The sequence below is a fragment of the Cololabis saira genome, chromosome 10, assembly GCF_033807715.1.
Source record: "Cololabis saira isolate AMF1-May2022 chromosome 10, fColSai1.1, whole genome shotgun sequence".
Classification (NCBI taxonomy): domain Eukaryota; kingdom Metazoa; phylum Chordata; class Actinopteri; order Beloniformes; family Belonidae; genus Cololabis; species Cololabis saira.
In genome coordinates, this window is record NC_084596.1 from 37,034,119 (window position 1) to 37,057,650 (window position 23,532).

Below are 23,532 nucleotides of genomic sequence, written 5' to 3' on the forward strand. Positions count from 1 at the left end.
GGTTGTGGTGGTTTAAATGTATAAACAAAATAGTTATTTATACACAATCAGAATCAGCGGGATTGTCATCTGTATTCAGTGCCCCAGGAAGTAAAATAAAACAAGGCAGCCGCTCTCTGAATGGGTTCGGTGAGTGTAAGTGGCTTACATGGTTTTAATAATACATTTCTATGATATAATAGGTTTTTTTATTGTGGCCAGTTGCCTCATAATGGTTCATCATCAGTGCTGCTATCCTTAAGTAATAATGGGAGGGATGCATACTGTATTACATCAGTCCAGAGGGTAAAGGATGTGTTTGTAATCTCACTTACTACAAATATCCATTAGCTTTTACTTTAGTAGGGGATGCTCATAAAAACACGTTACTGTCTGCCAGTGACAGCTCTCTGTCGAACACTCTCACTTTATACACAGAGCAACATTAATGTTTTCACAGTGCATGGAGGGGGATTTCTATCTTTACCTTCCAGTGAGAACCATAGACTGTGTTTGAAGATAGTCAATGACAGCCTTCCAGGGATGAAGTCAAAATATCACAGCAGTAGATGCTCTCAACCTGTGCTGTCAGGTGTTACATGCCGTCAGCCTGTGCTGTGACCCGAATGACCTCCATATAGATTTTAGGGCTTCCCTGCCTAGTCCTTGATATCAAACTAAGAGCATGGCACGATCAATACGGAAAAAAAATTAAGATACAGCTCGACAGGTAACAGTTGCAGGTCATTTTTTATCTGAAAAATGACAAACACATTTCAAGAATCTGTCATAGATGGAGACGGTCAAGACTGCAGAGGGAGACCTAAATGTAACCCGAGCTGTGTGTTCTCTGTCTGCTCACATTTGAGCTGAACACAACCTCTATACTACAGACTACAACCCCCAGCCTCCATCTTGCTTCACTTGGTCTCCCACAGAGCTAAGGTTGACAACTAATCGCTAAACTAAACTTATCGTCTACATTTATGATATAAAATGAAGATAAAAATACGCTAATGAATGCAGAAAGAGGAGGAAAAAGAATCAATACACAATCGGAAAATACCCCAAAAAACTATGTAACAAAAGGCAATGAACAAAAAACAATATTTGACTTATTAACAAAATAATAAATGAATGAAAATAGGTGGCATGAAAAGTTACAAGTTTTCACCCTAACAATAGGAGATAGGTTGACTATGTTAGCAAGCCTCTTTAATGTCTCTACTTAGTGAGGGCGTGGACGCGGTCTGTTGAATTGACCTATATTTGACTGGATTCCCTGTCTGTAGTCAAAAACCATTAACTATGGGTAAATCAGTGCCCACTAGTCTGCACTGGATCATCATATGTGATAAAAAAAAAACCTGTACATTGGGGCGGCCGTTTGAAAGTGGCTTAAAGAAGCACAAAGGAGCTTTTGTATTTTCTTAAGGTCATCAGGTCCCCCTGTAGGTGTGGGGTTTTATAAGATTTGGTTGGTGTCTTGCTCAGTCCCTCTCTTGTTTTTTTCTTTTCCATCATTACTGTCTTGAGTCTTTTAGCCACCTCTGCCATGATGTCAACTGTAGCTCTGTAAGATAGTTCATCATTGATGATGTGTCACATAATGCTGTAAAGTGATATGCAGTCATTTAAAGGACTATTGGGACAGGGATCCAAAGATACTTAGGCAGGAGTTTCATGAGATGAGAGACCCTGGGAGCTAGCTGACGCTTCCTAAAAGTTTAATATTCCTTCAAAGAAATCTGAAACTGATCTCTTTAAGAATAAAGAAATAATTTTTAGCAACTTTAAGAGGAAAAAACCTTCTTAAAAGATAATAACTTAAAAAACTTATAAAGGTAGTGTCAACTGCCTTTAAGGATTAACCAATCAGCGGCTTCAAATGCTATCAGTCCACTGAATAGTCATTTTTGTCATTATTCTTTGGGTTGATAATGGCTTTCTCTATGTATTTTAACCCAGCTACTGCTATTGAAAACGAAACTTAGGCTCAGTAGATGTTTTGTCACCATTCTACGCTCAACTACACATTTCAGAGTCATCATACCTCACCTACACACACCCTAACCCTCACCCTAAAACCTAACCCTCACCCTAAACCTAACCTTAACCTAAACCCTGAACCCGAAGAGAAAGCCATTATCAACCCAAAGAATAATGACAAAAATCTACCAGGTAGACAGTATCCCATCTACTCACACCATTCAAGGCTCTGATTACACATGATACATTCCTATTCAGTGGATTGATAGCGTTTGAAACGGGTGAACCAATTCACCTTCTGTCAGATTATCAGGTGTTCCCACATGAGTATTGTCCAAACAAAGTGGGTGGCGACTGACAGTGTCACATAGATGGTGTGGTAAGAGCTGTTAGTTAAATTGTTCTTATGTGAAGATTGTGGCCTTCCCGGACGAGCCCCCATCTTGTCATGAACTGACTTCGTCATGACAAAAATGGGAGACGACACACAGGGATAAATGTTCAAAACAATGTATTTATTTATAATTAAATCAATCAAACAGGTAAGGTGAGGTGTGAGTCATCAGTTTGATCAGTGGTGTATGGCAGGTGTGGATGTGTGTAAGTGTAGTGTATGTGCAAGTGCAGAAAACTAAAGACAAACAAACTCAAAACAACCAAAAGAAAACCATGCTTACTGAGCAGGGGAGAGAGGCCAAATGGCCCTGACCAGCCTGCTTAAATATTGGGCCTGATTAGAGTCAGGTGTGCCTCCTCCTCTAGGCACACCCATGCAGGCTGGTCCCCTCCTCCTGCACATGAACAGAACACCCTGTTAAGACAGGGTGGGTCGTCACACTATAAACGCAGAACACACTCATTGCCACACAATAAAGTTCACACATTTGAACAATGAGCAACATTAAGTCCATTATCCCTCTCACATTTGATCTGTTTCGGTGACCACCAGCCGAGCTGTGAGGGTTGGATGGAATAGAGTTTTACGAGAGGGTTGACACTGAAGAAATAAATTGGGAAGCTGTAAAACTATAAATAAACTATAAAAGGTGCAATAACACTTAACAGAGTTGAAAGGAACTTCTGGTGTAGGCTTTGAAAGCGTTTCATTTAAAAAATACCTGATTCATTGTTGTTGATTAACACACGAATGTCTAACTTTGCGTTGGTGGAAAAACAACAGTACATAAAAGTGTTTATGGCAGTGGATGCAAACCCAACGTAGTGCGTAGACTGAATTAATTTCATGTACAGTATGCAGAATTCTTCAATAGAACAATGACTGAGGACATCTGTCTCTGCGGGGTTTACAAATACACAATGTGGCGCAGGCATCGTCACCACTGTTAAACTGTTAATTTGAAAGCAGACACACGGTCCAAACAAAGGGACGGATGACTGGTAAAGCCAAAAAATAACATTGCAGAGTTTTAATGAGGCAACAGGGGACTGTCCGTCATGCAGTCCCATTCCAGAGGGGGATGCACACGTGCACACCATGCTTTAGTGCTCTGTATGCACATGAAGGCACGCGGAGGGAGGAGGGAGCCCAGGAAGTCAGACATGCACGCACACAACAAATAACAAGTCTTCATTGACATTTAGCTGTTCTACTGCAGATCTATGATGAGTTCTGTCTTTACCCAAAACATGTCTGTCTCAAACCTGACAGATGAGCTTAACGGGTCAAAAGTGTAAGCTTAGCGTTCCCCCATGTCAGACACGTCAGTCATATCATGGCTAGCTGCATTCCCGATGCAGCAGCAATATCAGAGATTACTGCTTTGAAATGCAGGGCTAAGTACCCCTGAATTATGGTGCTTAAATGTAGATGTTAACAAAAAAAATAAATAAAAAATCCAAGATTATGCTTAAGTGAAATAAAACCTTTTGGCCTAATCCATATTCAGAGTCTTGTTTCTATGGGCTGTTGGCCTCTGTAACCTAGTTCTGATGGCTGTTACTGGGGAAAGCTGCTTTGTACTGGTCACTTGTGTGATGAGGGCGTGGACACGGTCTGATGAATTGACCTATATTTGGCTGGATTCCCTGTCTGCAGTCAAAAACCCAGCCTTGAGCTCCTCTAATGTTTTGTTCTATAGGACAGTCGGAGAGCGGCTGTAAATTTTGACCTCCTTTGCCTGTTTTCTGTTCAAGTTGGAGCTTGATCATGAGGCCCATATGTAGCCCAGAACATTATCAGAACTTCATCAGGATTTCACAGCATTGTAAGCATCGCAGTAATCCGGTTGTCCACTGGTGCATCGACTCAAATGCAGTAATTGGCACTAAGATGATGCTGAAATACTGCTTATTCGTGTGCAGCGCAAGTAATGACCATTTTACTTTAGTGTGTGAGCATGCTAGCATATGCTAATTTGCAGTACAGCAGAAGCTTTTTCAGAAGTAATTATTTGAATTTAGGCTGCTAGATGGAAACTTTATCAGATCCCCAAGGTTTAATTCATCTGGAAGAGAGAACTAATCAGCCGCTACACAGCCGCTGGCAGGTGAAGTTAATGGCATTGATTGTCTCACTACACTGCAATGTTCGGCTGTGAATCCTTGAGTAGTCATGTCTGGGACAGGACTGCATATTCTACGGTGTGTGGTTTTTTTTCCCGTTTTCTTCTTTCAACCGAGCTTTCTTGTCAACAAAGACTTATCTGAAAAATATGAATGTTATACTGTATATTCAACTTTATTTTGATTACACACACATAGGCTCCATACATATGTGTATATGTGTATGTATATATATTTGTATATGCATGTATATATTAAAATTCTTTTGAATTCATTTGAATTCATCTTCTGAGGAAGTTCTGTTGTGGCGCTGAACTCAGTATTCTTTGAGATAATTCTCTTACATGGACATTTTCTAACATAAAAACGTGTCTTTAAAAGTGCTCTCCAGCCTGGACGTGTTTGAAAATGCCTTTGACCTACTGCAAAGTGAACAGGGAAAACAAAGCTTTCCGTAATCTCCTGCTTTTTTTTAAAGAGCTTTAATGTTATCTAAGCAGACTTTCTTTGAGTCCTTGTGAAGGGTCTGTTCTGGCAACAACACAACTTTTCAGATTAGCATTTATAGTGCACACAGAAATGTGCAGTGTGCAGGACATACAAATGAGTGAAGTGTATAATGACCCGTTCAAATGTGATGAACACATAACGGCTGTGCATTCAAGGCAGTTTGAATGCACGGGGTAGATTAACTAATGGACTTGACACACAAAAAAAAAATCACTTTTTAAAAGGGTTATTGAAAGAACATATGTCTGTTGCTACTTTCGACATATTAATGAGCGACAGTGATGTGGCTGGAGTCGGGATGCCCTGTCTCTGTGTATTTTAACTGCAGCTCCATGACTCAGCTCCTTGACTCAGTATAGGTGCAGAAAACTACATCAAATGAAACGGATTCTATTGAAGTGAGTTTCTCCTTGAAAATCTCAAAATTTTCTCTTGAAATCCAAAGTCAAGGAATCTCAGGTACTGGTACTTTTGAGAGTGATGTTTGAATTTCTTCCCTCGTGGCATTTTAGTTTAATGAAGTTGGCAGAACAACAAGGTCTCAGAGTTTTTGCTACGCAGAGGTAACTGCACCAAACACGCCGGTGCTCTGTCTACAACCCTCCCATGCGGAGTGGTCCGACAGGTTAAATAAAGCTAGATGGTGGAGCTGATAAGTTGTGACAGCCTTCTCCATTTTGGACTTTCAGGCTTTTAGTTCTGTCAGAAGCCAGCACTGTCAAGATCTTCATTTTGAAATGAGCTTTTAAAGAAATGTAATTTGAGTGAACTCTTAACCTGCTGAGATCACATCTGGCTAGTGTGCACCCTCAAAAGCTCACAGACGGTGATGTTTAACTGCATGTTGTCACCTGTTTGTCACAGGCGCTATTATCCGTGGCTAGGGCTGGGCGATTTATCGAGATTTTAATATATATCGATATATTTTAAAACGCGATATGGTACGAGACAATATCGTTTATATCGATATAGCTTTTTTTTTTTTTTTTTTTTAAATTTTTAAAAAACATTTTTTTTAATGATTTTGATATAGCTTATTTTGTGACAAATTGACTTGAATGTTTTATTTGAGATTTGCACAAATGTTTTGTTATTTGCACAACTGTCAACCTCAGTGGAAAAGTCTGCCTGTTACTGTCTACATTGTATTAATTGCACAGGGTATTTTAATTTAATTGTTATGCAGGAAAGGGATATTTGTTTTATTTTATTCAAGAAGCATTTTTATTCTATATATGCAGGCAGTTTATTTTTATTTCATTTGTTTTATACATTTTGATATTGTGCAGACCTCTGTTAATAAAGGAACCTGTGTGACATTTGGCACGAGGTATTGTATTAAAACTGACTTTTTTAAGGGTTTGCCTCAGAAAAAAATGAAGCTAACAGAGATGCTATGCTATAATGCTTTGGGGGAAACCCCAGTTATGTCACAGAAAAAATATCGAGATATATATCGAGTATCGCCATTCAGCTAGAAAATATCGAGATATGACATTTGGTCCATATCGCCCAGCCCTAACCGTGGCCCTCCTCTGCTAATAGAAAGTAAAAGTTAAAATATAAGCCTTCAAATCGGGGTTGTATTCAGTTGAGAGGGAGGGGGTGGACACTGATTAGGATTAGTTAATGGCTAATGGCGTTATGTGTGATGTGACCGTGGAAAAGAGCAAAGACAGAAAGAGATGAGAGTGTGCAGAGGAGATTTAAAAGACAACAAAACTTGTACAGATCACTCTGTAGCTGTAATGGCACAGTCAGAGAGCCAAAAGAAAGAAAAGAAGCTGGTGTGATGAATGTGAAGTATGAAGTGGTGTCACAGCACCAGAAAGGCAGTGTGTTTTTGTGAGCCAGTGGAAGGATCGGTGCTGAAAGGGGTTAGGGGCACTGTTACTCTGCAGGCTCACATCCAACCTTTGGGGTCTCGTGCTGTCACCCTCCGCTGCATGCTGTCCAATAAAGCAGAAATGTGTCGAGAAGAAAAGACGCCAAAGCAGGTCAAGTGAAGAGAAGTGGGACGAGAGAAAGGGATGGGTTGAGAAACGGAGGCAACAAGGAGGGGGAGGATTCAACGGGGTGAGGCACATGGAGGGAAAGAAAGTATAAGAAGTGTAAGAAGCAAGGTGGATGGTGATGAAAAATTTAAGGTCAGAAACGGTGATAAGGGGAAGATGGATAGAAAGAGGGAAAGCACTCTCTAAAATGGAAGACGAGTAAAGCCAGGTCAGCCATGTTAGCAGCATCAGTGACCAGAAATTGTTGCCTAGCAGCATGGAAGAATAGTAGTCGTCCTCTCTTCTCTTCTCCTTTTATCTCCTTATGATTTCCCATCATCCTCCTACTCCTTTTTTCCTCCTCACCTCGCCTCCGTCTCTCTTCTGCCCGCTGTCATTCTCACTCTCAACCTTTCCATCTCTCCCCTTCGTTTCACTCTTCTCTTTGCACTCTGCTCACACGCTCCACTTTTCTTACCTCGGCACCGGGCTGGTGCCGCCTGTGCGGGCAGATTCCTCCATGGCAAGTCTTTCATAAGTAAATGTGGCTGATGCAGTTGTTACACCAGCGCTGCGCCGCATCAGGATTACATGGCACATGTGGAACCCGTGTCCTCCTCCGCTTTTAGTCAAACACAGGGTGGCACATTGCATCAAGCATGGACTTTTCTGTGTGTTCTTAGTGTGGATGATGCTCCTGGTCTGGGCCTCCTGAAACTAAAAACAGGGAAACAAGTATTATTCTTACACTTTCAAATTCGTCATTCAGTATCTGGTAATGTGGTTTGGACAATAGCTCTTAATTGCTGTCACAAAATGGTATTCTACAAAAATGCAATTGCTTCTGTTGGTCAAATTCTGGTAGAATTCTTTGACTCATATATGAGTCAGACATAAATGAGTTTCATGATATATGCCTACATGTTTGTCCACACTTGACTGGTTTTGTACTTGCAGTCCGTGCATATGTTTTCATCTTAGTTTATTACAGAGATGGATATATATATTTCTTATTAAAAATGAAAAAAAGAAGCACAGAACTAGCCAGCCGTTCCTGGACCAGTCAGAGACAAATGAAGCAACACAACCATGCACGATCACACTTCTGTTATTTAGAACCGCAGTCGCCCTCCTTTTCTTTGCCAGAGCTCAGTTTTCACAGAGACAACATTACTGTGGACAAACGTGGTCCACAACCACAGTTCTAGGGAGGTCTGTGGGAACCGGACAGGCTACACTGTGTAGTCCGTCACTTTAGAAAAGATTAATGCTGGCTGTTTCATGCAGATATATTTATTTATTTAAATGCTTTGATAGCAAAGCTTTGCGGTCTGGTGCTGATTTAGAACCAATCAAACCATCATGCATGCGTTTGAGCTGTGAAGCTGAAGTACCAGGAGAAAAAAAAAAACATGGCAAGAAAAACTGCCCCCAGACCAGGCCCAGCAGGGGTTTAAGCTGGGGACACATCAGGGGACCACATACATTGTCACAATGCCAGTACCGTACTCTTACCAACAAATTCAATACCCACCAGACTATAAACTGCATGTACAGCTGAAATGAAGCACCTCTCATCTCCTTTTCGGACACAGCTGTTATCATAAATCTTAATCCCCAATTCTCTTTTGGTTTTATACACACATTGCAGGGTGCAGGGAAATTTCAACATGTCAGGTCCAGTATCTACCTCTGACCTTCAGTTTTTTTATTTTTTTTATTTATGTGACTATGTAGAAATAGTTTTTTCTTTGATGGGGGCATTATATTTTACACAGGTGGAACAAAACAAACTACCTGAGGAAAGACCGGTTAAACGGGACATATAATCAAAAAATGAAATCCCTTTGCTTGAAACTGTGTATTTGATTGTCTATCAAGTTAAAAACTCTGACATAACACAATCCTCTCACTTTGTTTAAGGCTGCTTATTTCTGACAAAAAAAGTTTTTCTGTTAGTTGCTCAAATTAGCAGTATACCGTGACAGATCAGAGCAGACATATCCAGCTTCCCCATGTATCCTGGTTCTCTACACAACTTCACATCAAGCAGCAAAAAGTGTTTCTGACCAGTCTACCCCTGAAATTAACACTAATCTGCATGTGGAAAACTGGATGTTTTTCTGCACTGAAACTCCAGCATCTACATGAGCAGGGATTGTGTAGATGTGACGATGTGGGCATGTCAGAGTAGGGGTGGGCGATATGACCCAAAATTAATATCACGGTATTTTTCATCTTTTGAACGGTGACGGTATAATATCACGGTATTTTTTGGTACGTTTTGGGAGGAGTAGCCTGTCCTGTCCCTTTTATGTGAATAAGGTTAATATTTTTATAATATAATAAGTAAATGGTAGGTATCCTTATCAAAAAGAGACATGGGAGAGTATTATGCATTCTCAACATACTTATTTGGCAAAAAACCTAAAGATCTTACATATATATATTATATTTTAAATATATATATATATATTATATTTTAAATATTTTGTAAACCTGTCTTAAAATGTAATACTGGACCTCGGTTGGGCTGGTTGGACAGCGGGTGGTGGAAAATTTCCCTTAATTTTATTCTCTTATTCTCTAATTTTCTTCTAAAGCCCGCGGTACAGGTATGTTTTTTCGAGAGAAGAACATGGTTATGGGTATTTTTTTGTCACTCTTTCTTTCTTTTGGGCAAAAAGATTCTTTTAAACCGACATTCATTAATTTTTTCTCCATCTTGAAGTGGGTGACTATTCCAGCAGGTTGAAACAGCGCTCTGCGCTCCGCTGCCGTCAAAGACCCGCCCCGCTCCACTTCTGATTGGCTAGTGTTAGTTTGGTTGAGCCAGAGCTGCTTTCCTCTCATTCCATTGGTAGACGAACTCGGTTGACTCAACCTTTTTTTTTTCTCTCAAACCTTTTTTTTTTTTTTTAAAGCACTCAAACTCGCACGCCGAGAAAAAAAACTCGGTACGCCGGAGATCCGGCACGGTGCCGGAATACTTTAAGCCCTGTCATTTCTTACTACTCTTGTCGTAAGGTGTAGCAGCAGTACACGATGCCTGCAGTGAAAGCTGTGTAGTCTTGGGACGTGCTCCGCTGGTTCTGCAGCGGCACCAGCGGAGCAGCGGTCCCAGTGGGACCAGCTGCTGGTCGCACTTGCGCTCGTTTTGGCCCGGGTTGCCTCTTCATATTCACGGGCGTGCGTGTTTTTTAAGTGATGAAACAGGTTGCTTGTGTTTCCACCTCTTGCTGTCACAACACAGCAGCAAACCTTGCATATCACCGACGTTTTTAATTCCTTATTTAGGCTTATTATTTTATAATTGATTTATTACGGTATTGACGGTATTGCAAAATCCATGTCGTGGCGCAGTTTCACACCGGTGATGACTATGACACCGGTGTACCGCCCACCCCTATGTCAGAGTGTCTTTAATGGTAGTAAAATACTTGCATGTTTGCTTGTCTTCCAGGAGGTATGCCAGTGCCTGAGGTGGCATCTGACACTGCCAGCGCTGCTGCCATGTTGAGCCCTGTCCTCAATGCCTCCAATGGAGACGGCTCGGAGTCCGAAACCACCTCCGCCATCCTCGCCTCCGTCAAGGAACAGGTCTGAAGTCTCAGTCGGTGCATCTGTGTCCATTTGTGTGCAGAAGATTTGTCTCTTTCAGGATGTAGCAATAATAATCCCTCCAAACATTTCAGGGAAAAAATAAGGTGACAAAACTAAGCAAGGATGATGGAATGCCTTCCTGGGCCGTTTTATCTCAGACACCTCCCTCCATCTTGATATGTTAGAAAGGAGCCTTACTTAGGTCGCAGCTGCTCAGTGGGGTTTTTGAAAGTAGTATATATCTCCACATTTGGTCAAACTGTGATGAGGGAGCACACGCTGGAACAAGTTACCTTCATTTGGTTTTTTCAGCCTTGCCAAGATTAGGCTTCAGAGCTAGACTGTGTTTGATGTTCATTACGCATTAATGAATGTGAGAATATTCATCACGGCCCTCAGAGCTGTATGAATCTACTCAACTTTTCCTTCTTTTTATAACCCTTCTTCATTTTTGTTCCACTCACAACTCTCTGAAATATCCTGATTTTCAACTGAAACCAATTCGTTGGGGAAAAAAGAAACATTTTCACATGTCATTTGTGTTACACGGTCAGACTTTTACCCCTTGAGCTCAGTAAATGTCAGAGTTCGGTTGAACAACAGCTGGACAAGGGACATCTATTGACGTATCTGCAACCTGGATTTTGCATAATTTTCATCCACAGATACAATCCCATCAACATTTTTACTCTTTGAATTTAAAATGCACTGTTGTGAGTTAAAATGTCGCAGGTGATTGAAAAATAGAACCAAAAGTCAGCATGATAGGAAAGTGAAAATGGACTGTTTAAAGTGGTAAATGCATATGAGCATGTGTAAAGGCAGGAGTAAAAGCATTTGCCTGTCAGGAAAGCAGGTTGATGGAACCAGAATAATTTACAAGAGAAGCAGAGGTGTGTTGTGCTCTTTAAATAACCTTCTTCTCTCCTGCATAGTATGAGCATGAGTAATAGTGGCCACAATACTTTATATTGTGACACTATTTTTAATTAGAGCTTGCATGAGTTGGGCTCATTTTCCCACGAGTAACAAAATGTTTCACGTTTAAATCCAAGTACTGGAAGTGGAACATTGGCTTTGGAAGAACTACGACACAATTTGATATAAATCAAAGTTAAACGGAATTTCAAAGATATTATGTTGTGAACACTGTGGAGTATTAAAGTACCAAAATTGATGTTAATCCATGCAGCCGTTGTCCACATATTTTAATCTGGAATAAAACGTTGGACAGATGGGCAAACATCACACAACACTGCTGTATATAGAGCCACATTCTAGCTTACCCTGCAGTGAGATAAGTACCTACTGTACCAGCATTCAGTGAAATCAAAACAGATTAAAAAGGATGTCACTGTGAGATCCAATTATGTGAATAAAATAAAATCTCACACGTCAGATTGCGTTTACAGATCTTGTGGAGAGCTGCTGCACTTGTATGGAGCCGTTTCTGGCTCCAGGGGGAGCTCTTAGAGGGCAGTTGGCATGTCTCAAACGTGTCAGCAAGGGCTGAAAGTCCCCATGGGAATAAGAACTGGAGGAGCGACACAAAGCACCGGTCCTCCCCGGATATCAGCCACATTCCCACCTCTGCTTTGAACCAGAGGCTTGAAGCTGCGTTACTGTAGCTCCTGCTAACCTTCCCCACCTGAGTCACAAAATGAACTGAAAGCAGTCGAGTCTCTGCGAGTAATGCAGGTGCAAAGTTGTGGCAGGGATGCTCCAAAAAGTCTTGAGTGCTTTTCCCTTAGAGACAGGGGAAGTGGAGTTGACAAGATGTTCAGAAGCTAAAGATAGCGGGTAAAAGCACTGGTTTCTGCATGTTACTACGATATTCTGGAAGTCTATTACAGAGGATTTGGGGTGTGATAATGGACTCCTGATGAAAATGGGAAAATAGAGGGGGTTAAAGACCGGAAGATAGAAGTGAAAGGAGCTAACTGATGAAAGTACTATAGTTCGCTCTGCTTCCACCCTCTACCATATCAATTTTCTTTCCTGCTCCTGCACCACGGTGAAATTATTACTTTTTCAATCCGGCCATTTGTCACTTCCTTTAATACTTGTTTTTGCAGTGTGTAATTTTTTAATGTGGTTGGGCTGGTGCCAGTGTCTGTTACCAGGCTATAAAAGAAAACAGGGATGTATTTTCTAAGGCTGGGTGCACAACAAACAAACACACACATGCACACGCACACAAACACACACAGACGCACGCACGCTTGCACGCACAAGACTAAGCTTCCTGCTCATTTTGCTTCATAAAGACAAGGTCAGGCATGAGAGCTAAGAAAAGGTCTCACGCTCACTGGGACCCACAGATATCTGGTTTGCAGTTACACACACACACACACACACACACACACACACACACACACACACAAATGCTGCTATACAGTTGCTTTTGCTCGCGTTAGCTCCCTCCAGGAGATCCCTGCTGCTGTTCTTCGTCAGTTTCCTTCAGCCCACATGAGATTGATTAGCCATTCAACGTCGTATTTATCACATCTGTCAGCTTTTGTCTTCAAATCGTTCATCATCTCGTCTGTCACCGCGTCTTATATTGGGGGAAGCGCAGTGTGAAGTCTGAAAGAGTTTCATTTCAGTGCGCGCTGTGGTGCATTTGAAAAATCTGATGCATTGTGTTACTGAATGACAAACAGGCTGAAAGTGGCATAGAGTATCAATTAGATGTCTTTCGCTTGGAGCTTGGTATAATTTGACAATCCAAAATGTGAATGTGTTTCAAAAAGAAAATAGATTTATACAATCAGGTGACAAGAAAGTCAGAAAAAAAGGCGAGAGCTCACTGATCAGTTTTGAAGCCGTGCTTCGTGCTTTGTAAACAGACTAATGTTTAGACACTGTGTCTTCATCAGAGTGAAAATGGACATAGGTGTGCTTAAGCCATTGAAGGAATAGTTTATCCTCATCTCAGTTTCGATTGGAGAGTCAATACAAGAGTGGAGCTAGTCACAGTACGTTTCCAAATACCAACCACCCCGACACAATCACAGAGGGACAAATGTACTTGAATGTTTCAAAGATACAGGCACAAAAAAGGATGGAAAGATGTTACAGTTGTGACATTTCATGAGGCCATGACAACACAGGCCATTTATCAGTGTCAGAAGGTGAATAAAAGCACAAAGAAACAGATCTGTCACTGTGTCATATAGAGAAATATAAACCTCAGACATCAGAGAAAGCATGAAAAATGCAGTCCTTCAACTATGCAGCGTTGTATTTAGACTATAAATCCAGTAAAAGGGTGCGTCCCAATACTCCCCCTCGCCCTCCTTTTCTTCCCTAACCCTAACTTTTGCGCGTTCCCGTGAAGGTAGTGGTGTCCCAATTCCTCTTTTCACCTAGGGGGAGGGGGCATAACGAGGGCTAGGGGCTGAGAATAGCCCCTTCAAATCGAGGGATTTCAGATGCTGACTTGGCGAGCGAGGGGGTATGAAAAAAAAGAGGCTCTGCGTCGATTTGACTCGCCGACCGAAGGCAAACAGGCAGACTGGTCTCAGAGAAATAGAGAGAAATAATCCTGTGACTCGTCAGATTTGTTTTGGATGTTTCTGATATAATAGTCTTCAGAAACCACAAAGTAATCCAGCTGTTATCTGGGTAATTTACACACTTTCAGATAAAGTTGCGGAAGATCACGCCAGAATAAAGGGATTTATGGTTCCGCGTTACACCAACGCAGATCCTACGGCGGAGGTTACGCAACCTACGCCGTAGGCTCTGCGTCGATTTAACGCGGACCCAAGCTCCGGACCCGGCAGACAGAAATCTCTAAATTTCGGAGCAAATTTCTTAACAGGCGTAGCTACAACTGTTAGATTTCATCTATTAAACCAACATATTCCTAAATGATTTATTTCAGCCGGCGTGATTCTCAACAGAGCTGCGTCCCGGGAGAGAGTGTCTCTCCCGGGGCTGACGGAGCAGCCTGACCCAGCGATCACGTCTCTTCTCGGGCTGTGAGCTGAGGCTGCTCCCCGGGGCCGGCGGCTCTTCTCATCTCCGAAAACATCGGATCAAATTTCTTAACAGGCGTTATTTGGATAAACTGAGCCCCGGTTGGGGATCTTAAGGTTACCATTATACCTGAAAAAATATTAAAACTTAATAAAGTGCCATATTAACAGCGCTACAGCTGAAATTAAAACAGCTTTTGGCTCTCAGCTTCCTGATCAGGGAAGGGATGAAAACGAGGGGTAGGGGGAGAATTGGGACAGGCACCTGGGCCAAGTGCCCTAGATCTCAAGTGCCCTAAAATCTCCCCCTTCTTTTTTAGGGCTTAGGGAAGAAAAGAAGTGCGAGTGGAGAAAAGAAGGGCGAGTGAAGGAGAATTGGGATTGGGCCTAACTCTTGACAGAACAGACAACTGACGAAACCTCAAGACCCTTTCTGTTCCCCAGAACCTCAGGGAAGCAGGAGGACTAAGACCAACCTGTTGCATGATGTCAGCTGATAGCACAGTCCAAGTCTACATCACAGTCCCATGTCCAGAAATGTGAGCCTTTTAAAGCACTTTTACTTTGTCCCACATAAACCACATCATGAAGTGAAAGGCTACAAAGTTAATCAGTGATCTCCAGCCACAGATTGAATGTCTGCTGCCCTTCTGCTAAGAGGCTCCTGGTTCTGCTGCATATTGCTGGAAGATGCACAGAGAGCGCTGCTTTTATCAATAAGCAAGACGTATTTCATTGAGTTTTTATCTGGAAACATAAATTACAGGAGTTCTGGAGCTGCTTCACATATTTCAACCACTGGAGAGAGGCAAGTCTTGTTAAATGTAACTCCTTTGAGAATCGCGTGTGTGATCCAGAGTTCATAAAGAATTAAGAGCGCTGTAAAACTTTGATTTACTGAGCCAATCCAAGTCAACCCCTCGGTCAAGGTGCTGTAAACAACCCAGAGTTTGTTCAAATGTAATAATCGGCACCTAAAAGCTACCTGTAACCACTGCAGAAGAAGAACGGGACAAGCCTGTGATATCACCCACAGGTTTTCTGAAGAGTGCTTTTGAAGCTTATATAACATGGGCAGAAAGCGATGTCTCTCAGTCACGATTTCAGAAATTCAGAAATGGTTGAAATGAGCAGGTCGTGGAGCCAGCTGGAACACGCCCCCTTTAGCTCAGTAATTCAAGTTAAGTTACTAAAACTTGACTGACTTAGCTCATGATAACCAATGATCCTAACTAATGTTACCTTACATTCAGTCTGATCAAATTTGTTCATCTCCAGGACTGCCTTCTATCATCTCAGAAATATATCTAAAGTAAGATGCTTTCTGCCACAATCAGACTCTGAAAAGTTGGTTCATGCTTTTATCTCCAGTAGATTAGATTATTGCAATGCACTTTTTGCAGGACTAACAAAGCAAGTGTTACATAAACTCCAGCTTATTCAAAATGCTGCGGCCAGAATTCTAACAAAAACCGAGAGGTATGAACACATCACTCGTGTTTTATCCTCTCTTCACTGGCTCCCTGTTAAACAAAGAGTAGATTTTAAAGTACTTCTTATTGTTTTTAAATCTATGGATGGTTTAGCTCCCTCCTACATGGTTGACATGCTGACTGAATACATACCGGACAGATCCCTTAGATCATCAAATAAGAGTCTCCTCATCATACCTAAATTCACACTAGATCTGCTCATGGTGCTTTCAGTCACTACTACACTCTCTCTGCAGGAACTAAGGTCTGCTCCAGCAGCCCTCTTCCAAAAGCAGACTAAAAACTTACCTTTTTGCACAGGCGTTTGAGTAAACTCTACATGGTTGGCTGGGTGATCGCACTTTTGTTAAAATGGAATTATGGTTGTTATTGTTGTTTTTCTCGTCATACTTTTGTCTGTTTCTGTTATTGTAAACCTGTAATTGGGTTTGTTTGTTTATGCATTTGAGCACATTGAGTCCATGCTCATCATGTGAAATGTGCTTTATAAATAAATTTGCCTTGCCTTGCCATACATCCTTATTTCAGGTGTCGCTGCCAAAGTGACACCTGAAAAGAATGTTGCCAAAGGCGGACTAGCATAGCTCTGCCTGGACCCGTGGTCTCCCGGTCACACCTAGTCTAGCAGCCTTGGCAATCAACCAATGGGAGAGGACTATGTGGCCACCTCTACGGTTGTGGCTTAAGGCTGAATTATGCTTCTGCGTCAAAACGACGCCGTGTCTACGGCGTGTGGTTTTTGTACACGCAGAGGACACGCCGTCACATGCGCCGTCAGTGACGTGCACCTCCCGAAAATTGTAACTACGCGTCGAGGAGACGCCGTCCACACGCAGACCGAGAGGGCTGTGATTGGTTCGTTTGAAAGCGAAGCATTTCCGGTTTCCGGTTTGAAGCAGTAGTGAACTTCCAGGGCTCTTTTCTTCGTTTATGTGTGATTTTTTTTGTTTTTGTTTTTTGCACAATAGTTGTCCTTATTTCTTTGATTTACTGTGACCGGAAAAAGTCGGATAAACCATTCAGAAAAAGATCGCTAACTAGTGGCCGCGGGGGGTACTGCACCGCGACCAAATGGAGAGACGGAGAAGTCTGAACAGTTCGTGACGGTGTCACGGGTGCGCCGTGTGCTCTGCATGTGTGTGACGCAGAACCATACTCAGCCCTTTATGGTCTGTTTATTGAACCTGGGAGGGTCCTGAAATGGTTTGAGAGCAGAAGTCGCGTGAGTGGAAGACCCCAGGGGCTGTAACAAAGTTTTTGTTAAGTCCTGTGTGAATATGAAAAAGTACAGTGTGTCACTGGTAACTGGATGACATTTTCAGAGGTTTGATTTATCCAGCACACGGGCCTTGACTGAAGTATCTCAGCAGGAGGAACTCCAGTATTTGTTGTCCCCTGCGTTTACCTCGAGCAAGTCCTGCCGCTTAGGAGTGCAAAAGTTCGGCCCTTTTTTTCTGTAATGAGTTGGGATTTTTTGACTTTGAGTGAAGTATCTATACATATAAATATCTCCAGCCTGAAGTAAAATCTAGAGCGATATACTGTCATCATATACATGCCGCATGCTGATTTTAACATTTGGCTTAAAGCACCTCTGTGCCTCAATGTTGCTTCAAAATTAACTAAACCAGTCGTGACTTTATTTCAGTACATACATTTGATATAAAGTGTTGTCTTTTAGTAAGTTTTAAGTGTTAGTAGGGTTCACTTTTTTACTTTTAACTAACAACGAATGTTGCTGAGTTGCTAAGAAAAAAAAAGTCAATCATTCATTTTTGGGATGTTTACACATGAAATAACTTCTCTGTGTTGACTGAAATGTATCTCTTAATTTGAAGCTTTAATTTGAGTCTTTATCCATTTCTGCTGTGAAACATATTAGCAGTCTGTTAGTTTTATCTTCTTATGGGGAAAATTGTGAAAGAGGAAAGAAGATATATTATTTAAGAAATAGCCCAAAATCAAATCAAGTGTATTTGCAGTGACGTCACAAGAGGCATGATTTCAGACTTTAGTGTCTAAATTATTATTGTATTAGTAATTTAACTAATCTTGACCTTAAACAACTGGAGCTGTGTTTTTTTTTTTTTTTTTAACAGCGCTCTTTGATGTCTCACACCAGAACATATGCATGTGCTATATCTGGGATCATTCATGTAGCTTGAGTAGTTTTAATTTTCAAAAATATTAAATGGAATATTTTGGGGAAATAAATCTACATTTTGCTTCCCTTGATTGGAATTTGAAAAAAAGCTTGGTGAATAGGTGAATATTCCCTGTGTTACTTTCACTGCTTAAAACAAACATGATATTAAAATGTCCAGCTTGTAAGAAGAAAATTATGCCTAAAGTATTTCCTGCTAAAGAAAGCAGCCACATGTTATCACTCTGTTTATTAAGAATTTGAGAAAAATTACAAAATAGTTGTAACCTTTATTTCCTACAGTTTATGCTGCCAACATGACCTCTGATGCAACAGTTACAACAAAACAGCGAAGAAAAACAACTCAATCCACCTTTTGATTTGAGGTGTGACGTGGAGAAATGAAATAAAATAATTTAGTATTAGTATCTTCTTTTTGAAAAGAATCAGTCTGAAGTTTATTATTTCCACTCTTCTTGAGTTTTTACCCAACAGCCTGGCAATGAAGTACAGGCTTTCTTCCCACTTATACTGCTGCTCTCATCATTTGTTTATTAAGGACTAATTAAGGGTTGTTTAACATAGGGTAACTCATTAAATTACCAAATATAGTTTTCTTCAAAGTTTTCAAAGCAGTTATATTCAGAAGACATGCTTTCAAAGTGGATCAGATAGTCCTTTTTATTTTAATTTTTGCACAAAGGGGCATGTAGATAAAGGAAGAGCCGAGCATGGCAGGGGGGGAGGAGGGTTTGACGAGGAATTGCCTGCATTTCCTCATCCTTGCATTTCACAAAGTCTTCTAGAGTACATTGGATTTTTTCCAGCTGATTGAAGACTCCACAGCATCATTACAGAAATAGGGGAAATGTCTCTTGTCAAGGCTTTAGGAAATCTATGATGCAGAGCTTTCCCTGAGCAATAATTTTCATCATGCAGAGTAAACAATGGCAGTTTATGAGGTATATTTAACTAGTACTACACATCAATTTTACCGTAATGTTGCCAAAATACCTGGATGATGTGCTACTTCTGGAAAAATCATTACAGGTTACAGCGGACCAGTCCACCTCTGATGCTTTTTCTCATTATTCAATGTCTCACTACCGCAGAAGTCCCAACCATCATCACAGTGGTCACGTTTCCAATTACACACTAACAACTGTTGCATTTTAGTTAAACCATTATCTTTTTTTTGTGCGTGAAACTGAAAATGTTATGTTACCATGGAAGACTCAAGCTCTGATCACCACTTTCACAACGGCCAGGGGCGGAGCACGGGTCCCAGCCCTGGGGGGGCAAAGCATTCTAGATGGGCACTTGTGGCCTAAACATCCCCGTTAAAACATAATTGTTAATAAAAAAAGCCTAATGCAGACTTTAAGATATAAGTATCAACCTGGAGCTAAAAATCAAATCACATACAGTGATGTCAGATTCAATACAGCCGAGTAGCACAATTCAGACACACGTGTTCAACCTACACGACAATAGACTACAATGTGCGACGACATTTAACACAATCAGACACGGCGGTCAAACAGCAACAAACAATATAGGAAAGGCCATATATCCAGCATTATGACAATCATCCATGTAGCCTCATCCTTAAAAAGTTTCAAATTCCATTTTTGCTAAAATAAGGCATTTAAATGTCTTAATTTGTCTTAAATCTCAATCCAAGGGTCTTCATTTTATTAATTAAAGAGTTTATTTCATCATTTTGAGGAGAATCTCCTGCGGATGTTCTAAAACTGTGTTGCCAGGTTGGGCAGGTTTCAGCCCAATTGGGCTGAAAAATATATATCTGGGCTGCTTTTCCTGGTTTTTACTAAATATTTAGGAGAAATTATTAACAAAAAAGTTTCCATTATGGCAGAGAAAAGTAGAAACTTACACAATAAACTCACTGATAATATATTTGCTTTAATCTACTCAATTTTATTGTAGTTTTTGTTTGGAGCCTGAATTTTTGTGGGCTATTTAGTAATGTGAAGATCAAATGTATTACGCACTTAATAATTTATGGTTTTAACAGAGAATGTAAGATTCGGGCTGGTTTTTCATTATTTCGGTGGGTTTTACGTTGCATTTGGGCTGGAACCTGTCAGATCTGGCAACCTCAGCACTGGATTTCTTAATGACTCGTCTTTTTGGTCACAATCACTTTGCTCTCATCAACGGCGATGTCCCTCTCGATTGAGAGCAAGGTGAGGTTTGATAGTCTGGCCTCATCCATGCAGCCCGGAGAGAGTTTTTAATCAACTTCAGTTTTCTGCTTTAAGGCTCTGATCCGACAACTGGCTAAAAGTTAACAGACAACGTGCCTGCGCACGAACCCGTGCATGACAGGCAGACACACATGGGGAGAAGGGACTATTTCTTTTATTTTTATTTTTTTAAACAACTTTATCCTTATGAACGCAAGTGTTATACAGTCCAACTTTCCTTATTTTATTCAGCACACTTTTTTCCCCCCCCGTGGGCCCCTACGCAGCAGTGGACCCGGGGCGGCCGCCCCCTCTGCCCCCCGCCTGCTCTGCTAGTGACGACGACTCCTCCTACCCCTATTTTGTCTGTCATTCTTATGGACAGACACTAATATATATATATATATATCTGAGCTGAAGATAAAAAATATTTCCATGGCATATACACCTTGTTTTTTTTCCTCTTTCTTTTTGCAAAAGTTTCTCAAAATCTGTCGGGTTTCTTCTGTTTCATGCCACGGACTGAAAAAGTTGCTGACTGGATTGACAGACTTAATCTGTGAGTGTGTGTGTGTGTGTGAGAGAGAGAGTGTTTGTGCGCAGTCCAAAGTTGACTTGTTGCGTGCTTTATTACTGACGGATGAGCAGATGGCTTCCACTGCACAGGATGAGATTTCAAACTTGATATTTGATGAGCATACTGTAAGTCTAGCAGCCAATACTGATTATTTGATTACATGCAAATGAAGATGAGCAAAGATGCAGCAGTTTGGGCCGAGTTGGGATTGCAGCTCATTTATTGAAGAGCACATCATCAATCCTTCTTTCAGTTAGAAACAAACTTTCGTATTCAACGATCGTTTACTATTAAGTATAAGGGAGAATTATTGACAATCTTCTCTCAGATTTTTCTTTCCACTTTCATATCTAAACTTTAAGTGTTTTATTTAACAAGGTCTCAGATAGCTGCAGAAAAAAACGTATTTTGAATCTTAATTGGAAAGTTCTTCGGTATCATCATCTTGCTTTAAAAGCATCTCACGTTTGTGTGATGTGTTTAGTGGAACGTCAGGTTTACAAGTAACAGTAAGATTTTAGTGCAAAAAAAAAAAGGTCACGGACTGATATTTCGCTGGAGCGCATTTAGCTTTGATTACGGCACACATTCACCGTGGCGTTGTTCCGATAAGCTCCTGCAATGTCACATCATTTATTTTCGTCCACAGTTGCATACATTTTTTCCTGAAAAATCGGATCTCGGTGCAATGTATTCTCCAGCACATCCCAAAGATTCTCAGTGGGGTTAAGGTTTGGACTCTGTGGTAGCAGGGTAGCATCTAAAACATGCAGGACAGGGGGGGGCTCGAGGACCAGGGTTGGGAAACACTGCTCTAGAGTCCAATCTTTATACTCCCATGTAAATCGAAGCTGTTTTTTGTGATTAGCCTCACTGAGAAATGGTTTTCTTAAGGCTACACACCTTTTTAGTCCTAAACCCTTGAGCTCCTCTCACCTTTGCGTGTGGATACACCCTTACTATCACTATCAAACATAGCTCTGAGCAGTACTGTTGTTTTTTTATGATTTGATTTCACCAAATTTTTAAGTGAACACTGATCACGATCAATCAAAAAACATTTCTGACCACATTTCTTATTCAACGTTTTTATCAATGCGTTGGACATTTCTTAACCTAGTATTAGTAGTTTCAGGAAAACTTCTAAGATGTTTTATTTCTTTGATGCATGCCAATAAATTGGACTCTTCTCAAACAGATAAACAGATTTTCCACGACCCACAGATTGTCCTCTGACAGCTGAGAAGCTACTCACTGCATCAGTTCAGGTTAGATAACTTGATGCCAGCTGAAACAAACTCATCCATGCAGTAATTCCAATGGGAGGCTCTTACCTATGTGGCAAGTTAAATCCAGGTGGTGACGTTCTTTTGGGGACAAGCGGTGTACAACAGTGCAGGAAGGCAAGCACAGAGGGGATGTGTTTCTGCTCTATATGCCTGGTAATGAGTCTAGCCGCAGTGTTTTGAACCAGCCGCTGGAGCTTCAGGGAAACCTCACTGAGACTTAAGTGTAGTGTATTACATTAGTGAAGGCTGTCCTTGATAAAACTGCAGAGCTTTTTTGTAAGTCTGCAGCTGAAGGAAGTGACCTAATTTTAGTAATTATTTAAATCTGGAAAAACATGACTGAGCAACTGATTGGGACAACAATGCTGAGGATACAGTCAAGTATTACTCGTTTAGTATTTTAGTGACCAAAGAGAATGACCTCTCATTATTCATTTTAGGGACATTTTTAACCATCTAGTTGTTAACAATCAGGCCGTGGTAAAAATGGTTAAGTACATTACCATTACACTGATTATTTCCACAAGAGGTAGCATGCAAATTGAGAACAGAAGGGGGGCTTGGACCAACCCCTGAAGCACAATCTAATAATCCATATTCCTTGTTTAGTGTTAGATACAACCTAAAAAACAGAGTCTTGCAATGGACTGTGCTCTCTTACTCCAATGGATTTTTGGTGACTAACATTCCAGTTTTAAAAACATTAATCTTTGTCCATGTAAGTTGTCTTCCTACTCTGTGGACTGGTGTCAGCGAAACCACCTCCTGATCAACGCGGGGAAAACCGAGGAGATGGTGGTGGATATTCGCGGACGCCGCTCTGCCCTCCACTTACCAGTGAACATCGAAGGAACAGACATTGAGCAAGTGGACTCTTATAAGTACCTGGGTGTTCACCTCAACATCAAACTAGACTGGACTCACCACACTGATGCACTGTACAGGAAAGGACAGAGCAGGCTCTACCTTCTGAGGCGAAGTAGAGCTTTTTGAGTGAAAGAGGCACTCCTGAAGACCTTCTATGACTCTGTAGTGGCATCAGCCATTCTGTACGGTCGTCTGCTGGAACAGTGGTATCACAGAGAGGGAGAGGGAGAAGCTGGATAAGATCATCAGGAAGTCCAGCTCTGTCCTGGGCTGCCCTCTGAACTCAGTGAGGGAGGTGGGTGACAGGAGAGAGAGGGCTGGGCGATATATCGAGATTTTAATATATATCGATATATTTTAAAACGCGATATG

The 23,532-nt window shown here is 41.2% G+C and overlaps 1 protein-coding gene across 10 annotated transcripts in view; it reads left to right on the forward strand.

The window, feature by feature from the left end:
- The window catches only part of ctnnd2b (catenin (cadherin-associated protein), delta 2b), a 219,618-nt gene that overhangs the window by 50,342 nt on the left and 145,744 nt on the right, over positions 1–23,532 (forward strand). For all 10 annotated transcript variants that reach the window (XM_061732810.1, XM_061732812.1, XM_061732813.1 and 7 more), the window contains exon 2: positions 10,459–10,595. In XM_061732810.1, coding sequence (XP_061588794.1) covers positions 10,464–10,595 — 132 coding nt within the window. In that variant the 5' untranslated portion in view covers positions 10,459–10,463. The remainder of the gene's footprint in view (positions 1–10,458; positions 10,596–23,532) is intronic.